Source organism: Bos taurus, chromosome 12 (assembly GCF_002263795.3).
Source record: "Bos taurus isolate L1 Dominette 01449 registration number 42190680 breed Hereford chromosome 12, ARS-UCD2.0, whole genome shotgun sequence".
Classification (NCBI taxonomy): domain Eukaryota; kingdom Metazoa; phylum Chordata; class Mammalia; order Artiodactyla; family Bovidae; genus Bos; species Bos taurus.
Window position 1 is genome coordinate 71,340,636 of NC_037339.1, and position 14,672 is coordinate 71,355,307.

Sequence of the window (14,672 nt, forward strand, 5' to 3'; positions counted from 1 at the left end):
AAAGAACTAAATAGACATTTCTCCAAAGAAGACATACAGATGGCTAACAAACACATGAAAAGATGCTCAACATCACTCATTATCAGAGAAATGCAAATCAAAACCACTATGAAGTACCATTTCACTTCAGTCAGAATGGCTGCGATCCAAAAGTCTACAAGCAATAAATGCTGAGAGAGGGTGTGGAGAAAAGGGAACCCTCTTACACTGTTGGTGGGAATGCAAACTGGTACAGCCACTATGGAGAACAGTGTGAAGATTCCTTAAAAAACTGGAAATAGAACTGCCTTATGATCCAGCAATCCCACTGCTGGGCATACACACCGAGGAAACCAGAAGGGAAAGAGACACGTGTACCCCAATGTTCATCGCAGCACTGTTTATAATAGCCAGGACATGAAAGCAACCTAGATGTCCATCAGCAGATGAATGAATAAGAAAGCTGTGGTACATATATACAATGGAGTATTATTCAGCCATTCAAAAGAATACATTAGAATCAGTTCTAATGAGATGGATGAAAACTGGAGCCTCATTATACAGAGTGAAGTAAGCCAGAAAGAAAAACACCAATACAGTATACTAACGCATATACATGGAATTTAGAAAGATGGCAACAATAACCCTGTATGCAAGTGAGCAAAAGAGACACAGATATATGAAACAGTCTTTTGGACTCTGTGGGAGAGGGAGAGGGTGGGATGATTTGGGAGAATGGCATTGAAACATGTATAATATCACATAAGAAACGAATTGTCAGTCCAGGTTGAATGCAGGATACAGGATGCTTGGGGCTGGTGCACTGGGATGACCCAGAGGGATGGTATGGGGAGGGAGGTGGGAGGGAGTTCAGGAAGGGGAACACATGTACACCTGTGGCGGATTCATATTGATGTATGGCAAAACCAATACAATATTGTAAAGTAAAAAGTAATAATAATAATAAAGAAATGATAAATGGTTAAAAATAAATAAATAAAATAAAATTATAGGTCAAATTCCCTCTAAAAAAAAAGAAAGAGAAAACAGGATGATACCTAAAAAGAAACAAAATTACCACTAAATGTCAGTGGGTGGGGAGTTGAAACTGAGCCCTGATTTTTAAAAGAATGGAGGAATCTTGTGGCAGTATCAAAAAGGGTTGATGGATTTCAGTATGTTCCCTCCCTTTAGATCCATCCCATCTAAGACTCATTCCAAGTGCTAAGTTGGTAAATAAACAGTTGCAAAATACCCAAATTAATCCTAATGTTACACTAACTTTGCTTTAGTTGTCAAGATTAATTTTCCCAAGTGATACTCTTTAAATCAACATAATTATAATCTCTCTGTAATTTTTTCCCTCCAGATCATTCACAGCACCTCACATTTGGGGGAAACTGTGAGTTTTGACCATTTCCAAGTTGTGAGTTTACTACTGGGGTAATAAAGTCATTATTTTCAGAGGTGTACCAGGTGTGACAAGCACAGACTTATGAATAAGCATCTAAGAAGATCACAGGGATGTAGGCAGGAAAACAAATATATTACTAAATCACTAAGGATCACTTATCATTGATTTTATTTCCCTTTCAGAATCCACAACAATAGTATATCCACAATGATATATATAAAGGCTGCAGGATTAGAATATGAGAACTAGTTTCTATTAAATATCTAGTGCAAACTTAAAACGCCACTTGCCACATCAAACAAAGGATTCTGCAACCATGAGGACTCTGCAGCCACCCTACAAGGGTGGTGCACCCTGAGGAGATGCAGGATGAGAAAGCAGAGGGTACTGGCCCCAGACAGGAGAGGTGCACATCAAAGGAACTGCAACAAGGAGGAGCCAATACTGACTCCAAGCTGGATCTGTTTCTTTGACCATTGCTGTTCACTGCTTTTGTTAGGGAACCCTGACCCTCTGCCTCAAAGTTAAACTAAAGTGGCTTTTTTCAGCTCACAGGGGGACAATCTGACCCTCACCACCTATGAATGGCTGTAGAAAAGAAAAAATTAACGAATCCCCTCCAATTTTGCAAGGCAAATGGCTTTACTTCCTCACCTCCTCTCCTCTGTATTCTATAAAAGAACCTGGCATCCAGACCCCAATAAGATGGTTATTTTGAGACATTAGTCTGCCAGGCTTCCAAATAAAGTTGCTATTTCTTGCTTTAACACATCAGCTGTAAGACTTACTGGCATTGTGAGGCTAGCAGAGTGAGCTTGAACTTGGTAACAAGTAACCCCACTCCATGTGGTTCTCTCTTCATGCCATCACACACCAGAAACAAAGACACCATAAACAGTCTATTACAAATTCTAGTTTTGAAAATAAACACAGGGAAAAGTTCAACTTAGTGTACCTACAAAAGAGTAAATAAGTGATACTCTGAAACCTTTGGGTGTATCTTTGCAGCATTTAATTAGGCTTCTATTTCTTGAAGGAATGAAGTTCTGATAATAGACACAGGATGAAGAAACAATATATATACTAGTGTGCCTGCTGCTCTAGGATTAGTGAGCTTGAAGATTTAAACTTGGTTCCAAATCCTTGAATAATAAATACATCAGCATCTGGAGAAGCCTACAGGTCATCATCAGCCTGTTCAGCTGTGGTCAGGAGCACTCAGAGGCTGTGATAACAGAAATTCAGTCCCACTTGATGCTCCCAAATTTATAACCATAGATTTCACATTAACAGGCAAAGTAAAGTAGAGCAGCTTCACAGCCAAAATAGCATGGACTCCTCCAATCACTTCCTCTCTATGACTTCATAATATGATGAGATCTATGTGAGCCTCTGCACCTTACCATCCTGTGCTCCACACAGTGCCTGGACTAAATGACATGTGTTGAATAAATATGCACAAGATGCTGCCCTAAACAGTCTTATTTAATCCTCACAACAGCCTTGTCAAACAGGAAGGGCAACTGTTATTCCCATTTCACAGGAGAGGAAGTTCCCAGAAACTATGTCATTATCCTTACTAAGGTTCATTAGCTACTGCCAGTGTGTTAAATGCTATGAATATATTAACCTGTTTAATGCCCACAAAATCAAGATATTGGTAAGTGTGTGAATAATATCCTCATTTTATAGGTAAGAAAATCGAGGCACAGAGAAATTAAATAATTTGCACGTAAGTATTAACATAAATATAACTGGCTATTACTACTAGTAACTAGCACTAGGACTGAACCCAGGAAGTTGGCTCCAGAGTCCATACTTATAACCATGACAATATCCTGCCTGGAGATTTGCCTGCCCAGTAGTATCTACCTACTTTGACCTTGATCACACAGCTAGTTGATGACCAGGCAACTCCTGTCCTCTCTCCAGTCACATCCCTGCCTTAACAGGTCCTGTCAATCATGACCTGCAAGAACAAACCTGCCCTGGGCCTCAACACAAGTCTAACCAACTGAACAGAGTGGGCATATATGCTGATGAACTACCTGTTTGTAGAAACTCACGTCAGGAGACTACCTTGCAAAGCAAGACAGGTCAAAGGCCTCAGAATGGAGGAAACAACCACTGGGAAACCTTCAGGGACACCCTTACTTAGTAATGAAAATCCACCTGCTATGTACCACAAGACCTCTTAAATGTAACCAGAATTCCATTGTAAAACTAGAGGGTTGATTTTACTGAAGAGGAGGTATACCTTTCACTGATCTTGCATTTAAATTAATTTTCCATTGCAATTCAGATAAACCTCAAAATATGAGCACATGCCAGAGCTCTGTGGTCCCAGAAATGGATGGACAATGAAAGAAAGAAACACACAGCCTGTCTCCTGTAGAGATGTTTCTGGAAGAAGGTCATTCCTAGTTAGCTTAACACCATGTAACACGCCCAATGTTCCAACAACTAGTCGAAGACATTTCAACACATTTGCATTGTATATTGGGTATATATAACAAATGAATTTCTAAATCATCCTGCAAAGTAAATGTTATTTTTTTTACAGACATGCATAAATTGGAATAAAAGCTTATATGCTCCTATATTCAGATTTTTTTCCTACCAAGAAAAATTATTAATGAAGCTTTTTGTACAAAATGAAAAACCACGGACAGTGATTTTCTTCCAAGCATATCTTCCATTTTCAAATATGAAAATGTAATCAGGCACTAAATGTGTTAATAAGACATATTCATTGAGAAGTTTCATGTCTGACTTACCTATTGGATTTCTGTTGAAAAACAATACCGGAGCTCTCAAAATGCTCTCCAACATTTTGTTGTGCAAAGTTTGTGAAGAATTAGCAAGGACATAGAATAACAGCAGAGACCTTGTGATGCCAAAAAGGAAGGTAGATACAATTAACCCTGAAATAAAGAAACATCAATCAGCACAAGATCTCTGTCTAATCCTCAATGATGCTGAAGCATGGTAGGCAGTTTATAAAGATACAATGCATTTAATTCTATAGGTAAAATTTACACAAAAATTTACATACACATAGAATAAATAAAATTTTATATGTAAATATATATATATATAGTAAATTCTGTAAGAGTTTAATGCTTTCACAAAAATACATTTATAAAGAAGAATATAAAAATCAATGTTTTCCTCTCACTAAATAGAAACAACACAGGGGTAAAAATATCTGTTACCTACAGTTTCATTCTAGGCTTTCCTAATTCAATTACAAGTTCTAATAAAAACTCACAAGATTGATAATTGCAAAAAAGTAGTTGATCTTCTCTCCACATTTCAAATTTCACTATTTACAAACATGTCCCACAATCTAAAAGTGAGGTATGCTTTGGTACCAGCATGTGAATTAACAGGAAATAGGAGAAATGATTTACCATTTCCCTGTAATTTACAAGGAAATTTACTTCCATGTAAAGTAGCTTCTTAAGAACCTACTGTATAGCACAGGTAACTCTATTCAGTGCTCTGTGGTGACCTAAATGGGAAGGAAATCCAAAGAGAGGATATTGTATCATTGGTTCACTTTTCTGTACCACAGAAACTAACACAACATTGGAGAGTGAGTATACTGAAATAAAAATTAATAAAAATTTAAAATATTAAAAATAAAGTAGCTACTCTAGGCCCAAGTAACTTTAAAGAGTATAAAAAGACCATGTTAAGTTGCAAGTGGACAATCTCTTAAATAACTGAATTGTAAGAAACTACAAATTATATTCTGGCATGAGATAATTAATCTAAACAAGCAATTCATCTCTCACTAAGTGTTTGATAGAACCCCAAAGCATTTGTAAACAAATATAATCATGCAAATTTATGTTTTATCAATAACATAAATGAACTCTACTATGCATATAAAGGGCTTCCCTGATAGTTCAGAGGTTAAAGCGTCTGCCTGCAGTGTGGGAGACCTGGGTTCAATCCCTGGGTTGGGAAGATCCCCTGGAGAAGGAAATGGCAACCCACTCCAGTATTCTTGCCTGGAGAATCCCATGGACGGAGGAGCCTGGCGGGCTACAGTCCATGGGGTGGCAAAGAGTCAGACATGGCTGAGCGACTGAACTGAACTGAACTGATGCATATAAAAATTAAAAGAACCCTCTAAACATCTCTTCAACCCACAATGCTAAATAGAGTTGGAGTAGCTTCTGTAATAAATATTCCATCAAACACTTTTTTCCATTCAGCTGACCAGTATTATTTAAATTCTGAAAGCTGCTCAAATTCCTGAATTCCATTAACAGCCATTTGCCTTAAGCCCACCATCCGATATGGATGTGTAACAGAATACCTCCCTTCTTCTCTAAGCTCTCATTGTCCACCAATTCAGAAGGTAAACTGCTGGTGGATTCAAGTTTCTTGACAAGCAATCAACAAAATAAATGCCAAATTTCAGTGAGTGGATTTTTACATAACACACTCTTTGTTAATCTTTGTACAAGCATTTGTACAAGCAAACTTTGAAAAGCATTTTCTGTGAGGATATTTAAATTTTTATTTAGTTTTTGTTTTAATTTTATTAGGGTATAGTTGCTTTACACTGTTGTGTTAGTTTCTGCTGTACAATGAAGTTAACCAGCTGTATGTATACATATATCCCCTCCCTCTTAGACCTCCCTTGCCCCCATCCCTCCCGTCTAGGTCACCACAGAGCACTGAGCTGAGCTCCCTGTGCTACACAGCAGCTTCCGACTAGCTATCTGTTTTACACATGGTAGTGTATGTATGCCAATCCTAATCTCCCAGTTCATCTTCCCCACCTCCCTACCCCTCACTGTGTCCACACATCTGTTCTCTACATCTATGACTCTGTTCCTGCCCTGTAGTTTTATATGTACTGTTTTTCTAGATTCCATATATATGCATTAATATAAGCATTTTGTTTGTTTTTCTCTTTTGACTTACTTTACTCTGCATGATAGACTCTAGGTCCATCCACATCTCTACAAATGATCCAATTTCCTTACTTTCTATGGATGAGTAATATTCCAGTGTATATATGTACCATAAATGAAATGAAAGACAGTCCTGAGAATGGGAGAAAATAACTGCAGACTAAGCAACTGACAGGGATTAGTCCCCACAATATACAAGCAGCTCATGCAGCTCAATATCAGGGGAAAAAAATTAAAAATGGGCAGAAGACCTAAATAGACCTTTCTTCAAAGAAGACATACAGATGCCCAAGAGGCACGTGAAAAGATGGTCAGCATCACTATTAGAGAGATGTTGATCAAAACTACAATAAGATATTACCTCACACCAGTCAGAATGGCCATGATCAAAAAATACACAAACAATAAATGCTAGAGAGTGTGGAGAAAAAACAACCCCCTTGCACTGTTGGTAGGAATGTAAATTGATACAGCCACTATGGGGAGCAGTATGGAGGTACCTTAGAAAACTAGAAATACAACTACTATATGACCCAGCAATGTCACAACTGGGCCTATACCCTGAGAAAACCATAATTCAAAAAGACACATGTACCCCAATATTCATAGCAGCAATATTTACAAAACCCACAGCATGGAAGCAACCTAAATGTCCATCAACAAATGGACATTTTAGATGAAGATACCCTTTAAGTAGTACATAATGCGATATATAGTCTAAACATTCTTGTGAATAGAGACGGTCCTGCTAATATTAGTCTGGCACACCAAATGTTAAATTAATCACACAGTTGGGGAGGAGATAACACTGTGATCTCAAGATAAGAAAGAGAAGGAATCTGATCCCAGGCCCTAGATTTCCCCTGTTTAGCTTCTCTAGTAATTAGTGAAGCCCAAGAGATGACCAGTGTGGTAAAGGGGAGCTTTGCATACCTGGTAGGGAATAGTGCTTTTAACTGGGACCCATGCTGCCAGAGGATTTCACCCAAGATCAATAAAAGCCAGGGGTTATTTAGACTGAATTGGAACATCCTGAACCACAGGGTGGGGATTCATTTCTAATCCCCTTGCCCATCCATATAGTGGATAAAAGATTTAGCTAAAGCAATCTATTTAATAGACAATAGCCATGTATTTTCCAGGGGCTGATTTTCTGAATGTGCAATACTGGTTTAACTACCAAAATCCAGTACAGAGCAAATTAAGAGTCTTCATTCAACCTCTTTTCTTCTAGTAGATCTTTAAAATAATTATTCTAATTAATTCACAGAGTAAATGAGACTAAGACAATCAGTTAATACATTACTGAATTACTCTAGAAGCCCTAGTTTATCACACAGACTCTTTATAAACACCTTGCTGCTGCTGCTGAGTCACTTCAGTTGTGTCCGACTCTGTGCAACCCCATAGACGGCAGCCCACCAGGATGCCCCATCCCTGGGATTCTCCAGGCAAGAACACTGGAGTGGGTTGCCATTTCCTTCTCCAATGCATGAAAGTGAAAAGTGAAAGTGAAGTCTCTCAGTCATGTCCAACCCTCAGTGACCCCATGGACTGCAGCCTTCCAGGCTCCTCCATCCATGGGATTTTCCAGGCAAGAGTACTGGAGTGGGGTGCCACTGCCTTCTCCATAAACACTTTAGACTCTGCTATAATGGAGCAGATGACGCAACTTTACCTGAATAAACTCCTAAGAACCAGTTCAGAACAAACATTACATCTGTGGCTTCTTCTACATATGTCCCAAAATACAGGCCACTTTGTACATTCGCCCTATGAAACAGGGAAGAAGAAATATTACACTATAGATTATATATAGAATTTACACAAATATCAAAAATTTTACCTCAATTCAAGAAATGTATTTTATGCTGTAAAGTGTTTCCCAGCTCATAAGACCCTGTGTGTATCTCCCCTTTAAAAATCTGAATCAGTTTTCAAAACTGTCTGTGAAGACAGACTTAGAAAAGGAACTTATAGTTGCTGAGGGGAAGGATAATTAGAGAGTTTGGATGGTCATGCACACATTGCTATATTTAACAGAGGTAACCAACAAGGATTTATTGTACAGCACATGGAACTCTGCCCAGTGTTATGAGGCAGCCTGGATGCGAGCAGGGTTTGGGGGAGGATGGATACATGCATATGTATGACTGAGTCCCTTAGAAGTTCACCTGATAGTTCACCTGAGAGTTCACCTGATAGTTCACCAACTATCACAACATTGTTGATCGGCTATACTCCAATACAATATTAAAAGTTCAAAAAAAGTAAAAAAAAAACTTTCTGTGAAGAAGCTGCTAGAGGGAGGGACATGGGAGAGATCACAGGGGGATCACACACCACCCACAGGAACTTTCATTTTTCTTTAGGGAAACTACGTGAGGGTCAGTCCCCCTGACTTTGTGGGAAAGTGAGGCTTTGTATAGACTTTCAGCACTTTCAGTCAAACCAGGAATCACTCACCAGTTTAAAAGCCACCAATCCTGCAGGACGTAGGCAACCTGGAGCAGGAAACAGCAGTCATTCACACACTGACATCACTGAGCCTCACACCCCGCTCACTAGGAAGGGGGACGGAAAGGCTCCAGAACATGGAGATGGTCCTTCCAGCTCAGGTCTGCACCAAGCCCCATGCCCAGATGACCACAGGTCAGGGGAGAGCATGTTACAGTTTAACATGTTTAAAAGAAACCCCCTTTTCCCTAGAAGACTTTGCTCCCCAAATATAATGTATTTCAATGCAAATCCAAGTAGACTGTGAAAGGCAGTAATAACAGTACAAATGTTAGGATTTTTCAAAGCAAAAAGCTTGACAGGTACAGTGATGGTCAGTTCCAGTGTCAGCTTGGCTGGGCCAGTCTCCAGTGATTCAACCAAACACTGGTCTAGATGTTGCCGTGAAGGTAGTTTGTGGATGTAGTTCACATCCTTCATCAGAAGTTAAGTAGAGGAGATCACCCTCAACACTGTGGTTGCCTCATCCAGTCAGTCAAAGGCCCTTAGAGCAAAACCTGAGGCTTCCTGGAGGAGGAAGAAATTCTGCCTCAAGACATCAGGGTCAGCTCCTGCCTGAGGTTCCAGCCTACAGGCCTGCCTTTCTGATTTCACATTCACCCAGCTAGATCCCACAACCTCATGAGCCAATTATTTGAGACAAATCTCTTAATACACAAAAATAATCATAAAATGCAGTATAAATAGTATGTAAATATCAACCTGGGTACACAAATCAAAATAAACGCCCTTACGTGCCTGAGCTGCGATGTTTACTAGAATAAGGAAGATGATGACAGACCAGTGAGCACCAGCTGTGAAGTAACTTGCATAGGTCTTAAAATCCACTTTTCTTTCCAACTGGTCTTCTAAAGGTAGTGTAACCTGTATGTTCTCAGTCTAGAAGGGAAACATGGCAGTGAGAGATGAAATTTTATATAATGAACCCCAAATTTCAAGAGTTCAACACTGCCCTCCACTGCAAAACTGTGGGGAAACAGACACATCGCATACAGTGGCAGGAGTGCAGGATGGTCCATCTCCTGGAGAAGGGTGTGGGAATATCTAGCCAAATCACATATGCATTTACCCCTGGACACAGCCATCCTACTTCTAGGAATCTATTGGAAATAAAAGAATATCCTCACAAGGTTATTCACTGTTGGGTAGCTTTGCTTAAAATAGATCATGACTTTCAGCACACACACAACAAAATCAATTAATGTATAAATGCAGAAGTTTGCTCTAAAATAACACACAAAATGATATGGAGCTAATATATCCCTCTAGATGACTTGTGTCGCTCAATGATAGAAACAGAAAACACAGGCTCAAAATACTAGCCAAATACAGTAAACTGAGATCACAGAGAGGGCTGGAATAATCAGTTTGGATAGCACATTGCAAACGTATGATCTGAATCTATTTGATTCTGAAATTTCAGAGTGATTCTTGAGTTTAGAAAGTGAACAGCTAATCCCAGTAATTATCAGAATCAGCCAGGCTCCTGGGTTTGGATATCAAAGAATATCTGTGTATTTTAAGGGAGCTCTAGTATATTTCTGCATTTCTGTTTGGAGCACTTAGAATGCATTATAGAGTCACGGGAGCCTAAAATGTTCTACTCTACCCTGGCCACTGGATCCAAGGTTGATAAGATGTGGTTGTCGGTCTTCAAGGGGAAGAAAGGAGTACGGGAACTAACACCGAAGTGTCTATCATGTGTCAGGTCCTTTGCACGTTACCTCTGACCTATCACAAACCATCTGACACCAAGGCAAAATACTACCATTAGTCATATGCAGTGCTAGAACATTCCAACATACAGGAAAAATAGATGATTTACTATGGCAACAGAAGGACTCAGTCTAAGGTAGTCTTCATATTAAGCTTCTGGATGCATAAGGGAAGTTGGGAGCCACGAGAGCAAGTAGGACACAACCATGGTAAACTGAAGAGTTCTCAATCAGTGTGAGCCACATGTACCCAGAAATGCACAGCAGTGCACCCACTACTGACCTCCATAAGATTTTCCAACTACACCCAAAGGAGAACCACAAACAGGCTTGCTCCCTTCATGCTTTCCCATGAATTCCATGGAATAAGACTTTGGGAACTTAAGGGTCTACTTTGGGAAAAATGAAGATATCATTAGAGAAGCAGACTGAAGGTCCATGAAGCCACCAAGAGCAGAAAGACCAGGGCACACTGATGGATAGAAACTCACATCTTGGTCTTCTGGAGCTACATCCTTCCATGAGGGTCTAGGAGACTGTAGAGACCAACTCAAAGACTTGGAAATCAGAGTGGGAGTTCCTGGAACTGGAGATGGTTCAGATTGCTTATTCCCGTTGTCAAAAAGGGAAAGAATATCTACCCTAGATTTCAGGAACTCAGAGTAAGTCCCCCTTTTCACTGTTTTGCCCTAAAATAAAAAAAATTGAGAGGAATTAATTTACATTTGATAATATTAAAACAAGCTAAATACTAGTCAAGAAAAGTTATGTGGCCTTAAATTGTGGTTTTTGTAAAAAAAAAAAAAAAAAAAAAGATCCCTGAGTCTAGAAGTCTTGTTGAAAAATCTAGTTCAGTCAACTCAGTATAGAACTGAGCATTGTGTTCTCTGCCAAACCCTGTGTTAGGTGCTAGGGGATATGAAAGAAACATGTGCTTGTTTGTTTAAAATGCAGGTCATTGACATAAGTACCCTGGGCACTTGGGGAAGCAAAAAGCACAGAGTTTGGTGTAAGGATCAGCACAGTCTCTACAGACAACATGGGAATTGAGAGAAGCCTCCCTGGTGGCTCAGAGAGTAGAGAATATGCCTGCAATGTGGGAGACCTGGGTTCGACCCCTGGGTTGGGAATATCCCCTAGAAGAGGGCATGGCAATCCACTCCAGTGTTCTTGCCTGGGAAATCCCATGGACAGGGGGTCCATGGGGTCACAAAGAGTCTGACATGACTTAAATGACTAAGCACATACAGCACATTATGTGAGAAGCAGAATTTTTAAAAACAGTCAACTGGGGAGGATATTCCAGGAAAGAAATTTAAACTTAACCCAGAGGTGGGGACCAGCACATCTGCATATGGGTAAGAGTCTCTCATTAAATCTTCCCTGACCACTGTCACTGTCACACTGTCATGTGCCCGGCTGGGATAACAGGAACCAGTCCCGGACAGAAAATCCAAGAGAGGCCTCTCCTTGGTCTACAACTGTCCCCAGACACTCAGCAAGTTTCCAACTTAAAATTCAATATTCCACCTCTTAAAGTAATTAAACAAGGAGGCCACGGGGCTGGGGTGGCTCTAAAGCCTTGGCAGTCTGTGTCCACAAACCAAAACCTAAGCCAGAATCAGTGCACTCAGATCTGACAGAAAAACTTAAGACCAACCAACCACAAGCAGCCAACCAGCCTTCCCCAAAACAGGCAACTGCTTAAGCTATAGCCAATCTCATCATGTTCTTCGAACATGAGTGACAGATCCTTGCACAGTTTCCCTCCCTTAGAAAGTCATATAAAAAATATGTTTCACTATTTTCTGACCCCTAAGCAAGACACACCTGAATCACTCAGTGGCAAACAAAACATATAGGAGAAAAATCCCAGGATGCAAAACTCATCAAATGCAAGCAGCTCTGGTCAACAGTGGTCAGATGGAAGACGACTCTGGACCCTGGTTGGGACCCCTCTCACCCTTTCCCCTGAGGTGAGCCAATGGGAGAAACCCAGTAAAGCATCTGGGTACCATCTGATACTTCAGAACTAGAAACGTATGTAGGATATGGTGTGTCTTGTTCCACTTGGGAGGCAAAATTCATACACCTCTTCAAGGAAATTAGTGCTCACCACTTGATATCTGTAATATACACAATGAAATGACTGGTAGTACAAAGACAGCAATTTCACTCAGCAGCCAAGCACTGACAATTCCAAGGGGACAAGGGAGCAGCCATCCCCCACTCTGCTGTGAGAGACGGACCAAACAAACACTAAGGATGGACCCCACTCATGCAGGAGTATTCACCAGTGGACAAATAGTTGTTTTGTTAGTAGTAAAATTGGGGGTAGTGTCCTCAAAGGAAGTAATAAGGGGACCCTAAAACATCTAGGGATGGAATAAATAGGTTATTCTCTTGCCCACTGATCCTGTGCTCATAACACTGTCAACACTGGGATCTGCACACTAGAATTGCACTCTCTGCACATGAAATCAACTGCTCTCAAGCTCAGAAAACCTTAACCACCACCCCCTTCCCATTCCTAGAGGAGCAGGTAGGAGTCAACACATGGAACTGCTTCCAGAGAGACAGAGTTCTGCATTCTAATAATCTTTCTTAGAGCAGAGATTCATTTCTTAAGTCGAGAATTTGACCAAGAGCCTGTGGAACAGTCAGGGATTAATGACAAAGGTGCTAAGACACAGAGGCAAACAAGCCAAGGAGTGAAGCATCAAACGACCTCTAAGTCTGAATACTTCTCACTACTCTCCACCCCACCCCCAACCATGCTAGGAGTTGTGGGTTGGATGGTGCCCCCTCCTCAAAAAGATAAGTTCACACATGACACCTGTGAACATGACCTTATTTGGAAGCAGGGTCTTTGCAGATATAATCAAGTTAAGATAAGGTCACCCTGGAGTAGGGTGACCCTATGTCCAATATGACTGATGTTCTTATGAGACTCAGACAAACATGGGGACAATGACCATGTGACATCAGAGGCAGAGACCACAGTGCTGTAGCTGGAAGCCAAGGAACACCAAGGAAGGCCAGTGAACACCAGAGGCTGGAGGGAAGGAATCTCCCCTGCAGCCTTCAGGAGAGCATAGCCATGCCAGCACCTAGATTTGGGACTTGTAGCCTCCAGAACAAGGAGACAATAAACTTCTGTTGTTTTAAGTCACCCAGTTTGCGGTGCTTGGTTACAGCAGCTCTAGAAACTGATACTCTAGCCTGAGCCCACACTTCTGTCTCCTCAGCTTTACTAAGATTCCTAATTACTTCTTCTGTCACCCCTCCAGTGACCATCAGAGGAATCTTTCAAATCCACATCAGATCACATCCCTCCTCTGTTCTGGACCATCCGATGGCTTCCATCCCACAACCGCCCATTGTCCACTGCTCAGAGACCAGCTCCCTTCTGTCCCCTGCTCACTCTCCTCAGACACTCTGGTCTTCCTGCCATTCCTCCAACCTGCCCAGTCAGCTCCTTCCTTAGGGAGTCTGCCTTCCTTAGGACCCCCTGCCTCAGACCCCCCTCCCCCAGGTGACAATGTGGCCCCCACCTTCATGTCACTCAGACCCCGTAAGGCACCATCTCTTCAGGGAGGCAGCCAGGATGTTAGCCCACCTCTCTCTCTGTCACATCCTCCCCATAAGAACAGGAGCCCAGTGAAAGCAGGGCCTTGTCCTCCTGTTGCATAGGCTCCCACACGTATTGGGCACATAGAGACCTGGGCAGGGGGACCAGCAACTGGTGACACCAGCAGAGTGGGCATCTCTGACCTGAGTGCTTGGATACCCAACCTGGCTTCTGGTGTTAATGGAAGATGCTCTTTAGGCAAACTATGTATAACAATCACTTAGATACAATCAGATGTTAGTATCTCTAATTTCTAAGTGATACATTTTGACTTAAGTTGTGAAAGGAAAATGAAAACTTCTAAACAAAATTGAATCATTATCCTTAACAGATTTCATCAGAACAGTGACGATTTAGTAATACTGTTGCACTTTTATATACTTTAGGGTTTATGTGACTTAGAGTATAGTAGTGACATTTCCTGCATTGGGGAAGGAAATGGCAATCCACTCCACTGTTCTTGCCTGGAGTATCCCAGGGAT

At 41.0% G+C, this 14,672-nt stretch overlaps 2 protein-coding genes across 2 annotated transcripts in view; one reads left to right on the forward strand and one right to left on the reverse strand.

Moving 5' to 3' along the window:
* The window catches only part of LOC100337053 (ATP-binding cassette sub-family C member 4), a 1,051,816-nt gene that overhangs the window by 548,753 nt on the left and 488,391 nt on the right, over positions 1-14,672 (forward strand). The window lies entirely within an intron of this gene.
* LOC107131273 (ATP-binding cassette sub-family C member 4) overlaps positions 1-14,672 on the reverse strand; it is a 123,552-nt gene that overhangs the window by 75,030 nt on the left and 33,850 nt on the right. The window contains 5 exon segments of the mRNA XM_059892296.1: positions 4,171-4,317; positions 8,006-8,100; positions 8,794-8,831; positions 9,502-9,723; positions 11,051-11,248. Coding sequence (XP_059748279.1) covers positions 4,171-4,317; positions 8,006-8,100; positions 8,794-8,831; positions 9,502-9,723; positions 11,051-11,248 — 700 coding nt within the window.